This window comes from Festucalex cinctus, chromosome 10 (genome assembly GCF_051991245.1).
Source record: "Festucalex cinctus isolate MCC-2025b chromosome 10, RoL_Fcin_1.0, whole genome shotgun sequence".
Classification (NCBI taxonomy): domain Eukaryota; kingdom Metazoa; phylum Chordata; class Actinopteri; order Syngnathiformes; family Syngnathidae; genus Festucalex; species Festucalex cinctus.
In genome coordinates, this window is record NC_135420.1 from 24,043,488 (window position 1) to 24,064,902 (window position 21,415).

Below are 21,415 nucleotides of genomic sequence, written 5' to 3' on the forward strand. Positions count from 1 at the left end.
ATTGTGATTTCATTTTTTTAGGTCCAGAAAGGCTTTGCCAGGCTGCAGGCACAAATTCGCTCCCGCCAACTCCACCTCCAGTACAAGAGAAAGCGGCAGGCGGCCATCTTGCTGCAGGCACAGGTGCGAGGCTACGTGGCCCGCAAGGACTGGAAGCGCAAGAGGGACGCCGTGGTCTTCCTGCAGGCGCACACCAGAGGCCTGCTGGCCAGGAAGGCTCTCAGAAACCTGAAGAGAAACGTAAGACCAAAGTCAACGTCTGACAGTTGCAAGCCAGCTTCATGGTTTTAAACAAAGTTTATTGTTTTAAAGTAGGGTTTCAAGACAGGGTTAAGATTTCCAGATCTGAATTAAATTTTTAGCAAGTGTGAGTGTTTCAAAGAGGTTCAAATAAGGCTCAGGGTTTCAAATAAGTGTTTGAAGACTGTTATTGTTCCAAATTAGGTTTTTAAAGGAAGCTTTAAAAGTTAGGGTTTAAAGCAATGGTTTAAATTATGGCTTGAAAACAGGGTTACGGTTTGAAGAGTTTTACAGTTGGATTAATTAATATTTGTGTTTCACAGTTATTGTTTATGACCATATGTGTAAGACATGAAAACATTTTTCTAATCTTTAATGTACCTATACCTTAATATTACAATTATTTATCCATCTATGTGTTTGTGTATCTATACTTCTAAGCATCTGTCAGCTCAAGAGAAAGAGGCCGAGCGTCTGGCCATGCTGAAACGTCAGAAGCATCTTGAGGACGTGCTCCGGCAGGAGAAAGAGATGGAGGCCCGAGACCAGTCCGAGTCCGTCATCGATCAGCAGGTGGACAACCTCTTTGGCTTCCTGCCCGTCATGGTGGGGGGCCAAGAGGGGCAGGCGCCCGAAGGGTTCGAGGTGAGGACCCACACAACTCCCCTTAGTCCTGCTTTGATTGTCAACATATATTTTGTGTGCTTTCAAGACCTTGGAGAACAAGCGGGTTCTCCTAGAGGAGATCGACATTGACAGCATCTCTATTGAGGAAGAAGACCAGTCTACAGAGGACCAGGACGACCTGGACGATTACCCCTTCTCCAAATTGGCGTCAATGTACTTCCAGGGCGGTGCGACGCCTTCGCACATCCGCCAGAGGCTGAGACGGCCGCTGCTCTACCACGAGGATGAAGGAGACGTCCTGGTGCTTCCCCTTTCACTTAACAGATCATTCCAGACTGACCGGGAAGTCAGTACTTTTCCGCTTGGCAGCTACCCAGCTAGCATCTAGCGCGAGAAGCTGACATAGAAGTCTACATAATCAAACTTATGTAAAATGACTATATATCACACATAAAACACTGCGTTTGATCACAAAGCAACAAGCACAAAGTAGCTAACTAGTCGGCTGACTCTAGGCGAGCGTGAGAAGCAGGTGTAGACTCACTTAAGTTAAAAGACATTAAAACGCTCTAATTTTTCTTTGCAAATTATATACCAGTTGGTTGCGGTCACCAGCTAGCGACAGGAAGCTAACGGAAGAGTCTACGACAGACTGGATCTCGGTCTGAGAGGGTTATGTTAGTGGCCATGAAAAATGAGAAACTAATATAAACATCAACATTTCTACCAGTCTATGTAATGTAAACTACTTATCATAATACAAATAAAACATTCTACATTTTAATCACTATGAGTTAGCGACAAACCTGCAACTAGCTTGTTAGCGACTTCCCAGTTGTCTGGAGCGTAGCCACAATCATTTAACAAGTTCAGCTCCTTCCCTCATGATGTCATTATTTGATTGTTCCTGTTCTCGTGTGGTTACCAGGCCTCACTGACAGTTTGGTGGATCATCCTGAGGTTTATGGGGGATCTTCCCGAGCCCAAAAAGCAATTCCAGGTCCAGGGAAGCTCCTCACAGGAGCGCTTTCTTACCCAGGATGTCATCAACAGAAAGGACAGACGTCTCAGCCACATAATCGGACTGGATCAGGTACAAGGCCTTTGGAACACATCCGTCATGGTGTAGTAGTACACATGGCTGGGATTAATTCCAGCCGAACTGGTTCTGGTGCCGGTTTTCGACTTCTACCACAGAAAAATGCAACATGTTAGAGAGCGATTTTTTTTTATTTTGGTACTTGGTCCACTTTGGAAGAATGTTACTATTTCTAAATATTGCCAGGGTTTGCATTTCAAGATTCAAATGAGGGTTTCTAGGGTTAGAGTTTCAAAGTAGGGCTCTGATACGCCAACTTAGCAAAAAACTCTGCATGTAATGAGGCCACTGAATTTACTAACTTTTTGTATTAGCGTGTGCTCCGGAACAAGAAGGACCCACAGCCTTCTCCTGTTCAAGAGGAGTCCACTCCCAACAGAAAAGCCTCCATCTTCACGGACCTACTGTCCAGAAACAAGAGGGCAACTCCTGGTGAGTCGACCCCAAATGCCAAGGTCTACACTGTCCCTGAAGGGACCCCTCGGACTAGAAAGGGCTCCACCTTCACGGACCTACTCTCCCGGAGTCGGAAAACATCCAGCGTTCAGGAAAATGGCATCCTAAAATCCTCGTCCAGCTTCCGGAAACACTCCATCATCATGGAAGAGGTGAGATTGACACCATTAAATACTACTTATGATACTAGTTGCAACACTAGTAAACAAACCCTTCCATGTCATTTGACCAATTCAGAGCAACTGAGAACATTACTTGAATGATTATTTTAGCCTTTTCTACTGCTGTAGTTTGACTGTGTGATGTGTCAGTTGAGAAGGTAAATTACACTGAAAAGAGAGAAAACGCCGGCCATAATTTATTTCAACAGATAATATTTTAAGGGTACAGATGTTTTTTTATGTCGTAGTTTCAGATCAAGTCAGTGGTAGTGAGTCTCTCGGCCACCTTGAAGTAGCTGTTGTCATTGTTTACAAACGTTACAAAAAAGAACTTTATTCCCTTTAGTCTGAGGATCAGACGGACGTGTCCAAGGCTCCGACCCTACAGACAGTGAAGGAGGACGATGGCGACGTCATGATCGGTGAGGGTCCCACCCTGGACCGTCCCCTGACGTCTCTGGAGAAGCTGCACATCATCGTGGGATATGCCATCGTCCGGCGCAACCTCAGGGATGAGATCTACTGCCAGATCTGCAAGCAGCTGCAGGACAACAACAACCGCAACAGCTATTTCCGAGGATGGATCCTGCTCTCGCTCTGTCTCGGCGTCTTTCCGCCGAGTGAACGGATTATAAAGGTGAGGAGGCCATTTTGACACCGTGACACTATTTTGACATTCAGAAGCTAACGTAGAAGTCTTGACCTTCACTCAGATGACTTGTAAAACGTTCGACTTGAAATAAATAAGAGTCTTACCGTTTATTTGCAAAAGGGGATAACCAATCGGCAACTGACTAGTTGGTTAGCGACTAAGAGACAGACAGCTGCTGGATAGTGGCGAGTAAGCATGAGAAAATACTGATACAGCTAACATAGCAGTCTACATCTTCACACTAATTTCATGTAAAATGTCAAACATGATACGAATAACACAATCCAATACGCTGGCTTTTGTTCACAAGTGACAAACGTGGTAGCTAATCAGTTGGTGGCTCCCTTAGCAAGTGGCTAGCAATTATGACTCTAGATCGTCATACTAATGTAAAAGAAAACATTAAAACATACATTTGTGAATCCTTGCTTTACAATTCCACCGTTGCATTTTTCCCCCCTGCTCTTCTATTGGAACAGTACATCCAGAGTTTCATCCGTTCCGCTCCGAGCGGCTATGCGTCCTACTGTGCAGAGAGGCTGCGCCGCACCCTCACCAATGGCGCGCGAGGGGAGCCGCCGGCCTGGCTTGAGCTACAGGTACTTTGACTGATTCTGTGCTTTCATGGAGCAGATTTACTATTTATATATTTTTTTTTGGCATGACAGGCAACCAAGACAAAGAAGCCCATGGTGGTGTCAATCACGCTCATGGACGGACGCTCCGTCAACCTTCCCTTGGATTCCGCGTCCACGTCGAAGGAACTCTGCCAGTTCCTCGCCAACAAAGTCAAACTAGAAGACACGTTTGGGTTTTCCCTCTATGTTGCTCTGTATGAAAAGGTAAATATCAGTCAGAGGTGGGAAGTCACATACTGTATGTTCAAATCATAAGATTCAAGTGTTAACCAAGTTTGAACAGTCTTGAGTTACTGTTGAAGTTGAGGCTGCGTTAAATTCCGAACAAATTGAATGAAGTCATTACTTGAAGTAAGCAAGTCATAAGTCAAGTCATATAGTTGTTCTCAGTCACATCACGTCCTGTAGTTTGTTAATGGTCGCAAACCAGTCTCTGTATGGCCTTTTTTTTTTGGTCTACTAAATTACAGGCATAAGGCTTTGCCCAGTTATCAGTTAAGTTGTCAAGTTAGCATACTGTAACTTACCTTACGTCTTTGTGGATTTTAGAGTTACACCTTAAATTTAATGTCATAGTAGTCATGTCCCTAATCTGAGTTGTCTTGATCAAAAACATAATCATTGAATCTCCATCTGTGGCTCTGCCTCCATGACACTTGCTCAATTATGTCACCTCTGCATTCCACATTGTAGCATACTGGTGGGTTTCCTGGTTGGACGACTGAAAACGAACTCTTCTTTCAAAAACAAAACAATTGGTGAATGGTCCTGTAAACAATGTCAAATGTAAACAGGAAGGATGTGTTGTCAAGTTGAACATTTCATAGATTTTAGTCACGCAAGTACCAAGTACCCACAAAAATTGACTTGTGACTTGTGTCAAGTCATGTAACCTGTCCCACACCTATGCTATCAGTGAGACCTTATCCGGGGTCAAAGTGCAGCCATAACTTGTGGACTCTCATTGCCAAGGTGTGGGCCCTGGGCGGCGGCCGTGAGCATGTGATGGACGCCATCTCCCAGTGTGAGCAAGAGGTGAGGCGGCGCGGCGGGCAGGAGCAGCACGCACCCTGGCGCCTCTTCTTCCGCAAGGAGATCTTCACGCCGTGGCACGACTGCGCCGAGGATAAGATAAGCACGGAGCTCATCTATCGGCAGGTCGTCCACGGCCTGAAGTTCGGGGAGTACCAAATGGAGAAGGTGAGCTCAGACCTGGATGGTGTTGATGCTCCATTAGCAAACTCTTTACTTGTTATGTTCCCTTCTTAAATCAACGCAGGAAGATGATTTTGTCCACCTCACTGCCAAGCATCTCTATATCCAACACGGCTCGGATAACAGTAGCGAGTCAGTGAAGGAGGCGGTGCAGGCCTGCATCAGTAACTCGCTGCTGGAGGCCAAGTCTGAAGGCAAATGGGTGCAAATGGTTAGCACAGCCCACGCTCAGGTAAGTTGTGTTCCTCTATTGTCACCCCTGAGACCCTGGTGTCTGATGTTGAGCTTCTTTTGTGCAAGGGTTCCTACCTGAGTTCCTCGCAAAAAGTAGATTCTGTGAAGGCAGAGATTGTGGATTACGCCCGCGAAAAGTGGCCCATCTTCTTCTCCAGGTTCTTTGAGATGGTCAAGCTGTCAGGTAGGACTATCGGGCATCTATGAATTGGAATTCTGCTGAGGAGAATCTGGCCAGGATTTGAACCACGGATACCGAAGGTGCAATAAGGTCTTTGTCCCGGTCATGTAGCGGTCAGCTATACGCCACCAGAAGCATGATTGTCACTGCCAGGCCTTAGAATCTTCAGAACGTTTCCCTCCCTTTATAAAGTGTCTGCTCATAAGGATATTGCAGGTTACGGCACTGCAAGTCCACTTGTGATCAGCAAAAAACGGAGTCGAGGCAACTGGATTTTTCTTAGTTGTTGAAGATGTTTCACTTTTATTCCAAAAATCTTTTTCCCTCTCAACTGTTAGGCATGGAGTCAACCTAAAATTTAGAACTGAAGAATCCTTCTGGTATGTTTCCAGGTCCTCCACTGCCAAAGAACAAGTTCATCGTGGCCATCAACTGGACTGGCATCACCTTCCTGGATGAGCGAGAAAAGAGGCTGCTGGAACTCTCCTTCCCAGAAGTAACCGGCGTTAACTCCACGAGGTAGAGAGGAGAAAACAAGAAGGGATTTGAGAGTACCTCAGTCCTGAAAGCTCGTTACATCTTTTCTTATCCAGAAGCGCTAAAGGCCCAGCAGTGTCTTTGCTGACTCTGAAGGGAGACTTCACTCTGAGTGGATCCACGGCGGAGGACATGGCTGAGCTGGTCGCCATGTTCCTCAGTGGACTGACTGAGCGCTCGCAGTACGCCGTGACCCTGAAGGAGATGGAGAAGCAAGGTTTGTCACAGCGTCACTGGCTGTCTCCACTGATAACCGCTAAGTATGTGCGTCCTTCTGTCAGATGATCCAACGTTCCTCAGCTTCAAGAAGGGCGAGCTCATCATCATACTTAAAGACAATGAGTTCTCGCAGCAACGCGGCTGGATAAATGGGCAAAATGACAGGACAGGAAAAATGGGGGCCGTTCCCATGGAGGCCATCTTGATCATGCCAACGCTCAACAAACCCACAAAAGAAGTCATGGTATAGAGACAAGTTGATGTCGTGCTTCTTCTCTGAGCCGGATCTGTGTTGTTGAAGTTGGCTTTCCGTCTCCATGCCAGAGCCTCTTCAACCTGTCCCCCAACCAGCGGCAGACCATCCTGGCCAACCAGAAAGAGACGGGTACAGTAGAGCGGCTAGCTCCATATACTCTGAGGGAGTTCTCCCTTGAATACTTCAGGTATTTTCATCTTGTTCAAGATAGCCTTGATTTACCAGTGGAGACTTTAGGAGAGATCTTGTCCATGATCCTACAGGCAGCCGGCAAAGGATGTAAACCGGCAGGTGATGTCACGAAACGCTGCTCCCGAGAGGCTCTGGTTGAACTCGCGTGAGCCCATAAGACAGCCGCTCCTCAAGAAGCTAGTGGGCAACTCGGAGTTGAGCCACAAAGCCTGTCTGGCCTTCACAGATATCCTCTTGATGATGCCATTTTCGCATCCATAAGTGAAAAAAACAAATTCACCAGAATCCAAATGTTCTTCCCTGACTCAATGTGCACCCATCCTAAAGTACATGGGCGATTACCCTACCAAGCAGGTGCAGAGTCACCTCGAACTCACCGACCAGATCTTTGAGCCCGCCACGGAAAATGAGATCCTCAGAGATGAGATCTACTGCCAGATTATGAAGCAGATGAGCAGCAATAACAACCGGTAAGTTTACACCGGACCAAATGTTGGTACTCCCATGTATCATAATCAACTCCTGTTATGAATCCATTTACAGGTTCAGTGTGGAGCAGGGCTGGCAGCTGCTGTGGTTGTGCTGCGGCCTGTTCCCTCCCAGCCAGTCACTTCTGAAGCATGCTCAACGATTCCTGGAGTCACGGCGCATGGAGCCGCTGGCCTCCGACTGCCTGCCACGACTGCAGAGCTCTTTGAGGTCAGGAGAAGCCGCGGGTGGTTCGACATAAACATCGGGAACAAAAAACACGGGCGCATAAAACAGAGTTGAACATAAATAAACATAACATTGCATAACACAGACATGGAAGCCTTGACTTGTAACATCAAACGTAATCTGTCCCGGCCCAGGATGGAGCCCAGGAAGCTTCCGCCCCACCAGGTAGAAGTGGACGCTATCCAGCAGAACAGCACGCAGATCTTCCACAAAGTCCACTTCCCCAATGACACAGGAGAGGTACGACGAACTCTCATCGTACGCTTAATGCTTGAGAAGAACATCACCATGTGTCCTATTTGTGTAGATCTTTGAGGTGGCGACCAGCACCAAGATCAGGGATCTCATTAGGAACATTTCCAACAAGCTGCAACTGACTACAGCTGACGGCTTCAGCCTTTTCATTAAGACGCACGACAAGGTCCTGCGATAACTCTCATTTTACACCATACTGAAGAGTTTCCTGTGGCTTTAATAAGTTGTTGTTCTTTGTAGGTCCTGAGTCTGAACGATAGCGACTACTTCTTTGACAGTCTGAGGCAGATCACAGACTGGTCCAAAAAGAACAAACGCATTAAAGACGGTAATTCTTGGACACTCCTGACGACATTTTACGTGGACATTTTTTGAGCACATGTGTGGGTTTTGCAGGTAGTCAAGTCAGTATGCCCTACTTGGTCTTCTTTATGAGGAAGCTGTGGTTCAACGTGATCCCTGGCAGAGACCTGGAGGCAGACCTCATCTTTCACTTCCCTCAGGTGCACAACGTTGAACGAATAAAGTGACACATATGGTCTTGTTAAAGTTTGGAAGATGTGTCTCATTAGTAGAGCCAGAAACAAAAACTGCCTGAAAAGACACAGCAAGTCTTACAGTTCAGTTAAAAGTTTCGATTTTAGGCTCAATTTTGTCTGTTTCCAGGTCTGATTCAAAAACAGAGATTTTGTTCAATTGCCACCAATTTTGCCTGTGATTTCCAGGAAGTCCCCAAGTACCTGAGGGGCTACCACGTATGCACCAAGGACGACATGGTCAACATCGCTTCTCTGCTCTTCCGTATTAAAGTTGATAATGACAAGAGTCAGCTTGTGACCATCCCCAAGATGCTGAAAGAACTAGTACCCGGTGACCAGCTCAAGGCTTTTTCTGAGAACGAGTGGAAGAAGGTACAACTGTGGTACTTAATTGCAATCTCTTCGACCGCTTTTGCTAAGCAAAACAGCAACACATGTCCCGATATAGTGCATCTTGTAAATGAGTTCCTTGCATGTTTTGTGTCCTTATGTTTCAATATGACTCATTGATTTTGTTTTGTTAACACCAGAACATCGTGGCATCTTTCAATAAGCAAGCAGGAACAACAGTGGAGGAAGCAAAGGTGGCGTTCCTGAAGGTGGTTTCTCGCTGGCCAACTTTTGGATGTGCCTTCTTTGACGTGAAGGTGACACCCCTCCCGCTCATCCATTCCTATATATGTGCTTCACTTAGTGGCAACCATGAAAACGTGTTCTTATTTTCTATCATTTCAGCAAACATCCGAGCCAAATTTTCCGGACATTGTGCGAATCGCCATCAGCAAGCAAGGACTCACCATCATACACCCCAAAACCAAAGTCAGATAGACGCTTTCACGTGATGGTGAGGAATGTCATCCAAGTTGTTAAGACGTCTGTTCTCTTATGTAGGAAGCGTTGGCAAACCACCCGTTTAATCGCATCGCCAACTGGTGCAGCGGCAGTACGTATTTCCACATGACCATCGGAAGCTTGGTGAAGGGCAGCAAATTCCTGTGCGAAACGTCGCTGGTGAGCCTTTTTCTTTTTTCTTTTTTTTTTTTTTTTGTCATCTTTGTGTGCTTACCAACCAACTGTACAACTTCCAACTAAGGCCTTCTGCAAGGACACGGGACGTTTGCTGCTGAAGAGATCGTTTTAAGGGTCACTTTGGCCATTTCGCGGGGGCCTTGAAAACAAGAGAACTTTTCACATTGCTACCAAATTTGAGCATGATGGCAAAGTTTGATAACTCATCCCAGAACTCAAAACTTGTCACACCACATTTTTTGAAAATTCAACACCCAAAGCCAGGGAGGGGCTCAACCACTGTTTTGTCTCTGTCAAAAAAGGGCTACAAGATGGACGACCTCATCACCTCCTACGTCAACATGTACATGCAAGAGAGGAGGCCAGTGCAGAGCAGGAACCAGCGCTTCAACTGATACCTGCACGTCCAGCGAGACTCATCACTGCGTATGGAGACAAATTATTCTCAAAAATGAATATTGACTTTACCAACTGGCTATTGCATGTACAAAGGCATCACAATTCAAATTTTGTGTGTCATTCTGTGAAAGTGCTTCAACTCTACTCCAGGAAGTGCTGGAATGAAATTTAAATATTTATTCAAGTTCATTTTCATCATACATGTATTACTTTACTTGATCTGATTTGATTCTTCACAAATAAATGTTCATTTTATGCACACAGATTAAATGTTTCCTCCAAAATTGTTATCTACCCGCCTCAATTAAAATCCATTTCTTGACCGTTTATTCCTTTACAAGGGTTGCGGGGGGTGCTGGAGCCTATCTCAGCTGGCTCTGGGCAGTAGGCGGTGGACACCCTGGACTGGTTGCCAGCCAATCGCAAGGCACACAGAGACGAACAACCACTCACAAGCACAATGAGGGACAATACAGAGCGCCCAATTAACCTGCCATGCATGTCTTTGGTATGTGGGAGGAGACCGGAGTACCCGGAGAAGACCCACACAGTCACGGGGAGAACATGCTCAATTGAAATCATAAAACATAAATCAACAACTGACAAAAAAACAAAAACATCCACCCATTTTCTCTACCGCTTATATTGTTTTTAGAGCCACAAGGAGCTCCAGCCTATCCCAGCTGATTTTGGTGGAACGACACCCAGGCCTGGACCCAGCCGGTCACTGTGCACATACAGAGAATACCCAACAATACACATTAAATAAACTTGCCATTTAAAAAAACCCAACCAAAGATTTGCAAAAGGCTATTGACAATCTAACCAAACTGGAACCAAAATACAACAGAAACAAAACCTACTAAAAATCAGACCAAAAAAACAAAAACACAATAGGTTAGTGATCAACTACGGCGGCTGCTGTTCACCCCGCCCCCATATGATCAGATTAAAAGATGCAACAAAGACCAAGAAGGACCCTTAAGAAATCTATCAATGCATGTAATTTCGCCGGGCGATGTTTCTTTTTCCGGGCAGGAGGAGTATGTGTATGTGGGGGGGGGGGCATGTACACATGGCAGACAGAGCGTCTCAACCCGACAAAGCCTTTAGTTGAGGGGGCGGGAAGGGGGGTGTTCTTTGTCCCAATTAGCAGTCGATTAACAGGATAGCGATGTCAAGGCGCAGATAGTGGCCTCATTGACGGCGTATTTTTGCACGAGGACGGGGACAAAGAGCAGAAAGGCCCGATGTGTGTGTGGAAGGACAGCTGTGCTATGAAAGAAATATTTCTCTGCTTTCCACATCTGTGCCGCCGGCTATGTGACTGATTATTTTTGGGGCGTTGTGAGTCGGCATGCCCCCAGGAGGCCGGGGAGCAACAAGGGCCTCTGTTTCTTGAGTGTCCAACCACCCCCCCCTCCCCTCGTCCAATCCTTCTTCCCACCAGCAGCACTCTTGTTTTGCTCCCGTGCATGGGGGCCCTCTGTGGAACCTTAACAGAGCATCTCCAAGTCATCATCTCTGAGGCTTCACTCATAAACGTGTCAATTGACAACACTCTAGCAGCAGGAGGGGCGGCGGCGGGTCCGGGGGCCTTCATGGTTTCCATGGAGCGGCGGCCCGATGAGCGGGTCCCCGGCCGGGCGAGGCATGCCATTCTTCTCCACTTAGTCTGACTCGGGGCTATTGTGGAACGCAACAAGTGGCTCTCTGAAGAGGAAGAAAGGGGAGGGTTCAGGGTTCAAACCCAAGCCTCCCGTCGGGACTCCCTCTCTCTGTTGTCAAATTTGTACAGACACAAAAAGAGCCGCCGTCTCGCCGGCGAGATCATCTTGAGGGAGGAGAAGCGAAGGAAGGTTAAGAAGAATCACGATCTGTTCATCCCGCAGGGGCCCGCCCACGTCTTCATCCTCTTTGCTGATCAAACTCTCAAAGGTTTTTCTTTCAGGTGAGTCTTTTCAACTTTTCATTTCTTCGCAAAAGTAACTTAATCTTAAATTAATTTAAAGAATTGTTAGCTTCTGTTTTGTGTGAACTCTCCGGTCAGTTTCAGCCAGAATCCCTTGAACCTGCACGAACCATCGGTTTTGTATCCCAAGGGGGTTTCAATCATATACGTGTAGTGGTTCACATAACTGTCTTTCATGCAGTTGATGTTGGTCCAGTATGTAGTCCACTGGGATAGGTCGGCCTTGAGCCTGAACAGGAAAGAAGATGGATGGATAGTGGTGTTTCCAACCACCTTGTCCGTGTGTCAATTGTCCTCTTTTCACCTAATTTTTCACGTTGCTGCCGAACCTGCTTTTCGGTTCTGGTGTGACGGGAAGCAATCCACAAACATGTCTTGGACGTACTCAGAAATTACAAAAAAAGATGCACTTTTCCGGGAGGTGTCGATTTTCGACCATTTTGACAGGTTCGTAGCTATGCCAAAATTCAATTTCTTGACAAAGCCATTTTTATGTTGAGGAGTGCCAGATAAACTGAAATAACAGCATATAGGTACACTTTTCTATACCAGAGGTTCCAAATCGTAGTGTAGCCTTTTCTGTGGCTGGCATAGGTTACGTTCATGAGGTGACAAATTGGGTCCAGTAAGTAGAAACCCTGCCACATTTTGGCTTGAGCCACAGGTGCTTCTACTAACCAGCAGGTAAACGAGGTGGAGCTCGTACACATGGAGCTTGTTTACCTGCCGGTTGAGTAGAAGTACCTGTGGCTAAAACTGTGGCAGAGTTTTTACTTTCTGGACCTAGATTTGCCACCTCTGATACTGTAAGTTCCAACTTCTTGCTCAATGGATAGATGATGGGTTTGCCAACCTCAAGACTGATTCCGGGCCATAACTGGGTGAGAATAGGGCTGCAAAACCAAAGTCACATTTGTCTATTACAATGGTTCACGTTAGTCACTGCTTATACGAATGGCTGTCCTACTAAAGGCCCCTGGACAATATCACTGTCATGTTAACCAGTATTTATTTCATCATTGGCTGTCATAAACCCATCACAGGGAATGTATTTCCAGCTTGAAAACGTAAACATCTCTACTTCCTTTAGTTCTATGTACACGTCAATGCTGAAAACGTGACTTGGCTGAAACGAGAAGTCACTACCACCAGGCCCAGACGATAGAGCTTAATCATAGGTGTCAAACTCTGGTCCTCGAGGGTTGCAGTCCTGCAGGTTTTGGAGGTTTCCCTCACAAGCTGATTCCAATCAACAGGATCGTTATCAGGTTTGCTGATTATATAATAGCTGTGTTGGAGAAGGGAAACATCCAAAACCTGCAGGACTGCGGCCCTCGGGGACTAGAGTTTGACATCTATGAATCCAATAATACTTCACAATTGAAGATGTAACTCGCTTTGCTTGATTTCTTTTATGTTCCATAATGTAAATTCATTTATTATTGTGGGAATGCCAAAGCATTCTCACACATTATTGTGATTTTTTTTTTCTCCACACTTTTTTTTGCCGCGTAAAAACTCCCACATAATGCTACCAATTTACATTTTTCAAATTTCAACCAGCTTAAAAGATTGACACCTGGGGTATATATCGTCCGATTCCACATTACTTACAGTATTTGCACGATTTAATGTTTAATATCAACTTTTCCCCATTCATTTTCAATGGGACAGACTGAGCTTTTTCCAAGTATCACTTTCCACACCCACTTCCATACATAAGTGGTAATTATCTGCTATTATCTTTGGTAAAGACAGCAGCACATTTTGTGCAAAATTGTTTGCTATTATTTTGCCTGTAAATACATATTCTACAGATGTATATCATATCACCTTTTTGTCACGTTACATTTCAAATGTTAATTAGGCTACTATATTCGATATATTAACACGTCACATTACCAGTTACGGTTGAGCAGCTTAATGGCAGAAAGAATGAAAGACTTTGAGTATCTGTCCTCATCAGGGGCATGCAGTAATGTCGGCCGAAGGGCATTAAGACAACTTTCGTGGCAAGAACGTATTCTCTTCGACTGATAATTTTGTGGCTTTTTCATTTTCTCTTCAATGACAGCCTCTCTTGATAGACTCCAATTATCTTGGAGAGCAGACTGTCTTTGACAAATCCATTTCTGTACCCATTGAAGCAATAGAAAATAAATATCAAAAGGCTTTCGATAGAAGACTGAAAAATTAGATAAATATAGTACGGCAGAGGGAAAAGGAGTGAAGCTTTTGCAATAAATGTGGCCTTTGTTGACCTCGCTTTACGACTGCATCGGTGTTTGAAGTCAAATTAGTCAAACAATTTCAACTCGTTTATCATGAATAACGCTTGCTTTTGGGCTTTCTTTATTCTGTGTATAATTGATTACACTGGTCAACAATGAATTTTATTCAGAGCTGACTTTATTTGTCCATAAATGTATTTTTGACGCTGATTTTTAGATTTTTTTTTACCTTTATTTCTAGCACATCAGGCATTTGAGATATAAATCCAGCAATGTGAACCGTTAGGCTACCAATGTTTTTTTCACCAGATCCCTGTGATTTTATTGTTGGATTACTGACATGGTCATTTTCACTCTGTCAGCTGCCTCTAATTAGTTTTCACTGTTTGAGCCTCTGAATGCTGGCAGCCTAATGCCCCTCATTGAAAGCCGTCACACACAAATGCACACACAACAATGTCTGACTGACTGAATGCACCAAAAGTCAGGGCAGCTGCAATCGACACTGATTCCTTCTGTTTGTTTTGTTTTTTTTTTACCTCGACCTGCCACTCCTTTCAACATCTGCGAGCTTGTGACTGCCCAAAAAAATTAAGACGGCGTCACAAGTTATTACTTTTTTACTTTTTGGTCATTCCCGCCCCGCTGTCGGGATGAAAAGGAACATCATAACAACATGGTAATAATAAGGCGGGGGCGATGCTGTCTGTCAGGGAGGCTCCCGGGGGACATGAGTCGGGAGTGATTAAGCGTGAGGTGTGTCTCCAAGATTAGACGATATCCCAAGTGGAATGCGGGAATGTGTTAGTCAAACTTTACTCTATTTTAGATAGATCCAAACTGGGGGAATATCCACTCGGGTTACTTCAGGGTTACCTGGTGTTTGATCACGATAATAGATATGTACTGAGGCAGCAAGCTTTGCTTGCGTAGCATTAGCAACTAGCAAGTGTGTAGCGTATGTTATTCTCTTGTCTCGAAGCGTCCTTTTAGCTGTTTAATGACACCGCAGTTGGAGTTAACTGTAAAACTAAATACACAACGTTAAGAATGACATCCACTGTATATTTAAATACAAAATGCGCTTTGTTTTTAAAACTTCACTAGCCTAGCGCTAACAGGAAGTTAGCAAATTCAACAGGAGGTTAGCATCGACTTAGGGAGTGTTTTTCCTTCAAATAACAATTCGAATCGATTTTGAAAATCTGAATCGACACCCAGCCCTAATATTAACACCATATGAACCCAACATGGATGTTTCTGGAAAGTTGAAAAAACAACAACAGAAAGACAAGAAAAGGGTGAACATGCAAAGCGAAGGCCAAAGATGAGACTTGAACCTTGAACAACACAACTGTGAGGCAGACGTGCTGACCACTATTGCTACCCTCGATGTAAAACAATAACCGATAATCTCTTCACCATCTCTCGGCTATTAAGAGAAAAGCGGCCCATGACAGGAAACTCCACACAGCAGGAGGGTGTTTGTCACAGACCGTTCCCCACTGCCCAACAATAGATGCCAGTGTTGCTACTGGCAAAAAAAAAAAAAAAAAAAAATCTGATAGTGACTTCACTTTGACTCTTTCAAAGATCGGGACTTCCTCTGCGCAAAAAAGCCAATAACGCTCAAGTCTTTGGTGTGTTTTTTTTTTTTTTTCGTGCTAATCCTATTTTATCGACATACACAGCGGTGAATGGAATGCTAGCTGAGGCTACAATTTTTTGTGACACATATCCAATGTTGAGCAGCATGGTGCGCGAGTGGTTAGCACTAGTTAAACTCTAGCCTCCAACGTTCATGTGTAACATTTATTGGCAGACAAAATGAAACACTCAAACTTGTCCGTTGGCCTGAATGTGATTGCACATGCTTGCTTGTCTATAAGTATGTAAGGGTTAGGCTCCAGCTCACCCACCATGCTAATGACGATAAGCGTTATATAAAATGGACAGCTGGATTTAACGGCGATCCTATTTTTAAAACTGGTTTGACAGATATCAAGATGGAGTTGGCCACGACGGAGCTGCCGTCCCTGGTGTCCAATCAGACGTCACAAAGCTGCGCGGTGGAGTCAGCGACGGAGAACGTCCTGTTTGGGAGCTTCTACATCCTGATCTTCTTCCTAGCGCTCAACGGCAACAGCCTGGCACTTTGGATTTTCTCCCACCAGCGTGGCACGACCTCCCCAGCCAATATCTTCTTGACCCACCTGGCTGTGGCCGACTTGTCCTACGTGGTCATGCTCCCCCTCAGGGCCACCTACCACCTCACCGGGGGCCACTGGCCCTTTGGCGAGGTGCCCTGCCGGTTGACGGGCTTCCTGTTTTACGTCAACATGTACGCCAGCTTGTACTTCCTGGCGTGCGTGGCGGGTGACCGCTACCTGGCGGTGGTCCACGCCGTCCGTTCGCTGAGGGTGCGCCGTGCCCGCTATGCCCACATCATCAGTTTCAGTTTGTGGGCGCTGGTCACCGTCTCCATGGCGCCCCTGCTGGTGACCCACCAGACGCAGGAGGTGGACGGCGTGACCGTTTGCTCGCAGCTCTACCGGGAGAAAGCGTCCCACAAGGCGCTCATTTCCCTTGCAGTTGCTTTTACGCCACCCTTCCTTGCAACACTGTCCTGCTACCTGCTCATCATTCACAGCCTGCACCGAGGGTCCCGGCTGGAGCCTACCCTAAAACTGAGGGCGTTGCGCACCATTGGTCTGGTTATGCTCATATACGTGGTGTGCTTCCTGCCCTACCACGCCAGCCGCGCCACCTTCATCCTGGGCTACAGCCACCCGGATGTGTCATGCCAGACGCGCCGAGGCCTGAGTCTGGCCAACCGACTCACGTCACTCTTGACATGCTTCAACGGCGCCATGGATCCACTCATCTACCTGTTTGGTGCAGAAAAGTTCCGCGGTACCTTAATGCGACTGCTGTGCAAAGACAAGGCAGCAGGGGCTTCGGGGGCTACCAGCGGGGAGTTGAAGGGAACCCATGAGAGTTCTGTGACTGCCAAGTCAGAGTTTTGAACTGGACCTTAATCCACCAAATGTGTGCCAAACATTACTTCGGTTGATCTCCCGGTTGTTATGTTCCTGTGACTTCCATGCAGCAACTACTCAAAACATTTTCAGAAAATCCTTTACGACACTGACAGTCATAGCACAAGGGAACATCAGAAAGTCGGGAACGTGGTGCTAAATTGAACATGCAGCGAGTCACTTCTCCCCTACTTTCTGGAGAAACACTGGCTGCGTTCAACCTGTTTACCATGACATTTCCCCTTTCCCAGGCACCAAATAAATTTCTTCACTAACAAGCAAAGTACATAAACTGAAATTAGCACACTTCCAAACTTCAATGTGAGAAAGGTTGTACTTAAAATCCATAAGATCTTACTTTAGTATATATTTTCCTATGCTTCTGCCAAAGTTGAGGTCAAGTGGTTGATCCACAGACACATTTTTTTTACACCTGCCAATGGCCAGTACCTAGATGGTACTTTCACCCGCCATGATGGCTTGTATTTTCCTGTGCTTCCAGTACTAACCTCATTAACAACAAAAGCCTCTTAACTGTGCTATATTTATTCCTTACTATGTATTTTAACAACTTAGGGGTATATTCATTTAGAATGTGCTGCGTCCACTAATAGCGCGAAATATTGCACCACAATTGCACCAAAAAGGTGCTCTTGAATTCAATTACTCATTATATTATACTTGTTTAAAAGGGCAATTGAGGAATTGACCAGTTTTCTTGAAAATAATACAACCACGGCAAAGGCCAGCTACCCTAACGGGATGACATTTTTATAATCCGATTGCTTTTGTGTTTTCAAATGATTGTAAATAGAGAATTTGGAACATTGTGAACCTTTTGTGACTTTATATTTTCAACAATAAACATATTACGACAAAAGTGTAGTCCATCGCTGAGCTATGTCATTATCAATACATTTAGCACGAATATGACATTTCGAAATCACGATTTACGTGAAAGTGGCTAAAGCTATTTAAAGATCAAGGCAGGGCTTGTCATTTGCACATCTACTTTTTTTTGCGTCATGTGAACCGTGTTGTGGCTTTCTTCAGCGGTCTTATTTTGCTCCTCCTATTTATGCAATGCTTCCTGTCCATCGCATGACAATAGCAAGCCGTTCTAAACCGGTGCTTCCTGAAAAATGATTAATACCCCCAACTTCTCTTTTAAATTCATTCGAGCTGATCATCAGATAACAGTAATTTTAGTGTAGAACATCAGGCTGATTACTTTTATTAGTAGAAATGTCTCATGTCTCGTTATGTTATAAAATAATGTGTTATTTTAATTAAATAATTTATTATTGGTACTTCCTTTTTTTGTGAGTTCCTCATTTTCACTGTTGAAAGACATAAAAAATATATATGAATCTGCAATTTACAAGAGGAAGGTATTAATGTGACAAAAAAGAACTTAATTTTGTGCATATATTTGCATTCATGGATGTGTGACATATCCGGCATATGAGGAGGTATGTGGGGGGGTTGTGTCTGTTTCAAATGAGGAAGTGAGAATGAAAGAGTGCACTTGTGAAAGAAGAAGCTCCCCCCCCCCAAAAAAAAACAAAAAAACAAAAAAAACAATGGGCTTTAATGTTAGACTAGTTTAGATGCAAAAGGGACAGGACCGATCAGGATGCACTGCTACCACGCTTGGTGTCATGGCAATATCACCCGGTCCAAGACAGAGGATCTGCTCTCAAAGGCGGCCAAAGACGGAAGCTTCCTCATTCGGGACAGCGAGTCCATACAAGGGGCATTTGCCCTGTGTGTTTTGTAAGTACACAACATTATCGTCCTTCTGTACGTGTTAAGTATGTCTTTAAAAAGTGACGTTGCATGTTTTATGATGTTTACCACAGATTCCAGAATCAAGTGTACACATACAGAATCCTACCCAATGAAGACAAGAAGCTGTCAGTCCAGGTGGGTCACAATTTGTTCAATGTTTCTAAACATACGTCCCAACTGTCGTACGAACGAGGCAAAAAAGATGACATCCATTGCGTAATAAAACGGAATCAAACTAAAATGAATGAAAACTTGTCCTATGAAAGTGGAGAGGGAACAGGAAGGTGTTTGCACAGTGATAATGTCACTTGTGGCATTTTCTAGGCAAGTCAAGGGTCTGAAGTGAAACTGGCTGAAATAAATAGATGCGTCACAGATCAGACACAGCTGGATAGAACAGTTAGGATAGGCAGTGACCTTATTGGCTTAGAATGAGCAGTGTAATACAGAGCTGATTGGTGAACATACAGTATACGGAACAGGACAGGAAAAGAGCTGACTGGTTGATACAGCCAGAACAGGACAAGAAAAAAAATCTTATTGGTTGACATAGATGGAACAAGATAGGGAAAAAGCTGCTTTGTTAACAAGGGAGGAACAGGATGGGAGCTGATTGGTCGACATTGACACAGGTGCTATAGCACAGGCAATAAGCTGATTGGCTGGAGACAGAGGGAAGAGGACAGGCAAAGGGCTGACTGGTTGGAAGAGGTGGAACCAGACAGCCAAACACCTGAGTGGTTGACACAGGTGGGATAGGTCAATTAAAGCCAGAAACCCAAAGAAAGAGTTGTCAGACAATCATAGGAAAAAATTTGACCAGCTGACTAGCAATGACTGTGTGTTTGTGCATCTCTCTTTCCTCTAGGCATCAGAAGGAGTTCCTATCAGGTTCTTTTCCATGCTTCCAGAGCTGGTGGAGGCCTACCACAACCCTAACATGGGGCTCATCACACATTTGCAGTACGCCGTGCAAAGGGAGGAGGAGGTCGATGAGGAACCGGGTTAGGACACATTCAACTCAATGTTGTCATCTAACAAAAGATCCTAACAGCCCTGGTTTGTCCTCCAGAATCCAACAATCCTCCGCCACAGCTTCCACCCCGGAACTTCATGGCCAACGAGGTGAAGGACGGTGACATCAAGTCCTGCGAGCAGGCCGGCAAATGCCTGTCAGACGCCTTCCTGATGAAGCTGCAACACATGGACATGGCCACGTATGCTGATAAAAGAACCGCTCGGTACCTTGTCTCGGGATTAAATGCTTTTACTTGCATTTTCAGGATACCAGAGGAGCAGCAAGCCCTCATTTTTGAGTACTTCAGGACCTCCATCTGTCTGGATGCTGAACAAGTCCAGAATGGGAACACCAGTCTTCCTGGTCTCAATATGCTCATAGTGGCAATCTGCAAGAATCTAAACAGGTATGCTCATCGATTCTTTCTTTCTATCTATCTATCTATCTATCTATCTATCTATCTATCTATCTATCTATCTAATCTATCAAGCTTATTCTGTTCAGATTTACGAGTGGGCTAGAGTCTATCCTGGCACACCCTGTTCTGGTTGCAATCCAATCACATGGCGAATATAGTCAAAGAGCATTCACGCTTACACTACACCTACGTTTGCCCAACAAACCCACACAGTCTTCAATTGCAAATTGGACTACTGGGTGAGAACCTGGAAACTCTAAACAGGGTCTAGCCACAAAAAAAATAATAATTCTGTGCAAACCAAATGCTTGACTGTTATGCCCACTCAATGACTCAACTGCAGATAACTGAGACAAATGTATTACCAAGACAGACTTTTTTTTTTTTTTTTTTTTTTTTTTGGCGAGGTAGTGAAATTTCCTGCATCCTACCAGCTTTGGAGGTTTGCCATAGAGCGCTGGACCAGCAGCTCTCGCCAGGCATTGGACTGTTTCCAAAACAGGTCAGTAGCATACTTGATCCTTTTGTGTCCTGCTGAACTTAACAAAAACCACTTGTCACTGGCCTTTCTTTTCTTCCAGATTCCTGCAGATCCGGGCCTATCTGTGTCCCTGAGGCTGGAGCAACTGACAAAACTGCTCTACTCCATTGAAGACAAGGTAATTCCCATGCTGATTCCGATGTGAACTATGAGCTATGCTGTCGGGTTTAAAACTCTTCTCTCTCTATTTAGGCTATAAATGCTGTGTGCAACTCTGTCGGCTATGAAGGAGGCCACAGACACAGAAAGTCTCTTATACCGCCTGTTGTCTTTGAGGTACCCTTGGCACCTTCTGGGAAATACATGGTTTGTCATTTATTGATCATGTTGTCTCACTTGGAAGGTCAAGCAAGAATCTCTGGGAATCCCCACCAAGATGTTCATGAAAGTGGACGTGGAAGGCGGGAAGCTTTACATCAAGAAGGCGAAGGATGCGCCTGATGACAAGTACTTTGTGCACAACAAAAGTAAGGATACATATTTTTTTTTAACCACGCTGGTGGTGACTCCTGGCTACTACTTTTACAATCGACCAGATTCTCTGGTGTAAACATTCACGTTTTAAAGCATGTACTGTAACTGTTACCCAGTCAGACAGCTGGTGAAGTCTCAGAAGATGCACGCCAAACTGGTCATAGTGGTGGAGACGGAGAAAGAGAAGATTTTACGCAAGGAGTTTGTGTTTGACAACACCAAGGTCAGTCACATTTTCGGCAATTAGAGTACACACATGCCGGTTTTTATCATTTGTCAGCAGAAA

At 45.0% G+C, this 21,415-nt stretch overlaps 3 protein-coding genes and 1 long non-coding RNA gene across 6 annotated transcripts in view; 3 read left to right on the plus strand and 1 right to left on the minus strand.

The window, feature by feature from the left end:
* The window catches only part of LOC144027047 (uncharacterized), a 27,770-nt gene continuing 6,355 nt past the window's right edge, over positions 1-21,415 (minus strand). Inside the window, exon 4 of one of the 2 annotated variants that reach the window (XR_013285357.1) lies at positions 1-228. This is a non-coding gene — a long non-coding RNA (uncharacterized LOC144027047). Of the gene's footprint in view, positions 229-4,029; positions 4,066-21,415 lie in introns of those variants that run through there. The other variant, XR_013285358.1, reaches the window with a different exon arrangement.
* Positions 101-9,916, plus strand: LOC144027013 (unconventional myosin-VIIa-like). The gene is made up of 27 exons (XM_077534243.1): positions 101-240; positions 682-885; positions 953-1,168; positions 1,796-1,960; positions 2,281-2,574; positions 2,930-3,220; positions 3,715-3,834; positions 3,904-4,077; positions 4,846-5,073; positions 5,153-5,320; positions 5,389-5,506; positions 5,896-6,022; positions 6,097-6,257; positions 6,322-6,503; positions 6,584-6,702; positions 6,779-6,933; positions 7,024-7,177; positions 7,251-7,406; positions 7,559-7,664; positions 7,732-7,845; positions 7,920-8,007; positions 8,076-8,182; positions 8,405-8,590; positions 8,749-8,865; positions 8,954-9,037; positions 9,110-9,229; positions 9,550-9,916. Exons 2-27 carry the CDS (start codon positions 721-723, stop codon positions 9,640-9,642), a joined length of 4,008 nt encoding a protein of 1,335 aa, XP_077390369.1. The 5' UTR covers positions 101-240; positions 682-720; the 3' UTR covers positions 9,643-9,916.
* gpr17 (G protein-coupled receptor 17) lies at positions 11,467-17,653 on the plus strand. Of its 2 annotated transcripts, none has more exons than XM_077534309.1 (2): positions 11,467-11,597; positions 15,848-17,653. In XM_077534309.1, the coding sequence occupies exon 2, from the start codon at positions 15,856-15,858 to the stop codon at positions 16,873-16,875; it is 1,020 nt and encodes a 339-aa protein (XP_077390435.1). In that variant the 5' UTR covers positions 11,467-11,597; positions 15,848-15,855; the 3' UTR covers positions 16,876-17,653. The 2 variants fall into 2 exon arrangements, with proteins under 2 accessions (XP_077390435.1, XP_077390436.1); XM_077534310.1 differs by lacking the exon at positions 11,467-11,597 and adding an exon at positions 12,353-12,424.
* inpp5d (inositol polyphosphate-5-phosphatase D) overlaps positions 18,479-21,415 on the plus strand; it is an 8,540-nt gene continuing 5,603 nt past the window's right edge. The window contains exons 1-10 of the mRNA XM_077534245.1: positions 18,479-18,663; positions 18,750-18,813; positions 19,547-19,682; positions 19,751-19,895; positions 19,962-20,102; positions 20,526-20,616; positions 20,696-20,773; positions 20,848-20,931; positions 20,999-21,122; positions 21,246-21,352. Of these exons, the coding sequence (XP_077390371.1) occupies positions 18,524-18,663; positions 18,750-18,813; positions 19,547-19,682; positions 19,751-19,895; positions 19,962-20,102; positions 20,526-20,616; positions 20,696-20,773; positions 20,848-20,931; positions 20,999-21,122; positions 21,246-21,352 (1,110 nt within the window). The 5' untranslated portion in view covers positions 18,479-18,523. The remainder of the gene's footprint in view (positions 18,664-18,749; positions 18,814-19,546; positions 19,683-19,750; positions 19,896-19,961; positions 20,103-20,525; positions 20,617-20,695; positions 20,774-20,847; positions 20,932-20,998; positions 21,123-21,245; positions 21,353-21,415) is intronic.

Excerpts from the sequence above, each read along its gene's own strand:
- LOC144027013 (XM_077534243.1), top strand. The coding sequence starts at position 721 with ATGCTGAAACGTCAGAAGCATCTTGAGGACGTGCTCCGGCAGGAGAAA. Across the intron at positions 5,321-5,388 it reads TTAGCACAGCCCACGCTCAG|GGTTCCTACCTGAGTTCCTC; the intron begins GTAAGTTGTGTT and ends CTTTTGTGCAAG. Across the intron at positions 8,866-8,953 it reads GTGCCTTCTTTGACGTGAAG|CAAACATCCGAGCCAAATTT; the intron begins GTGACACCCCTC and ends CTATCATTTCAG.
- gpr17 (XM_077534309.1), top strand. The coding sequence starts at position 15,856 with ATGGAGTTGGCCACGACGGAGCTGCCGTCCCTGGTGTCCAATCAGACG.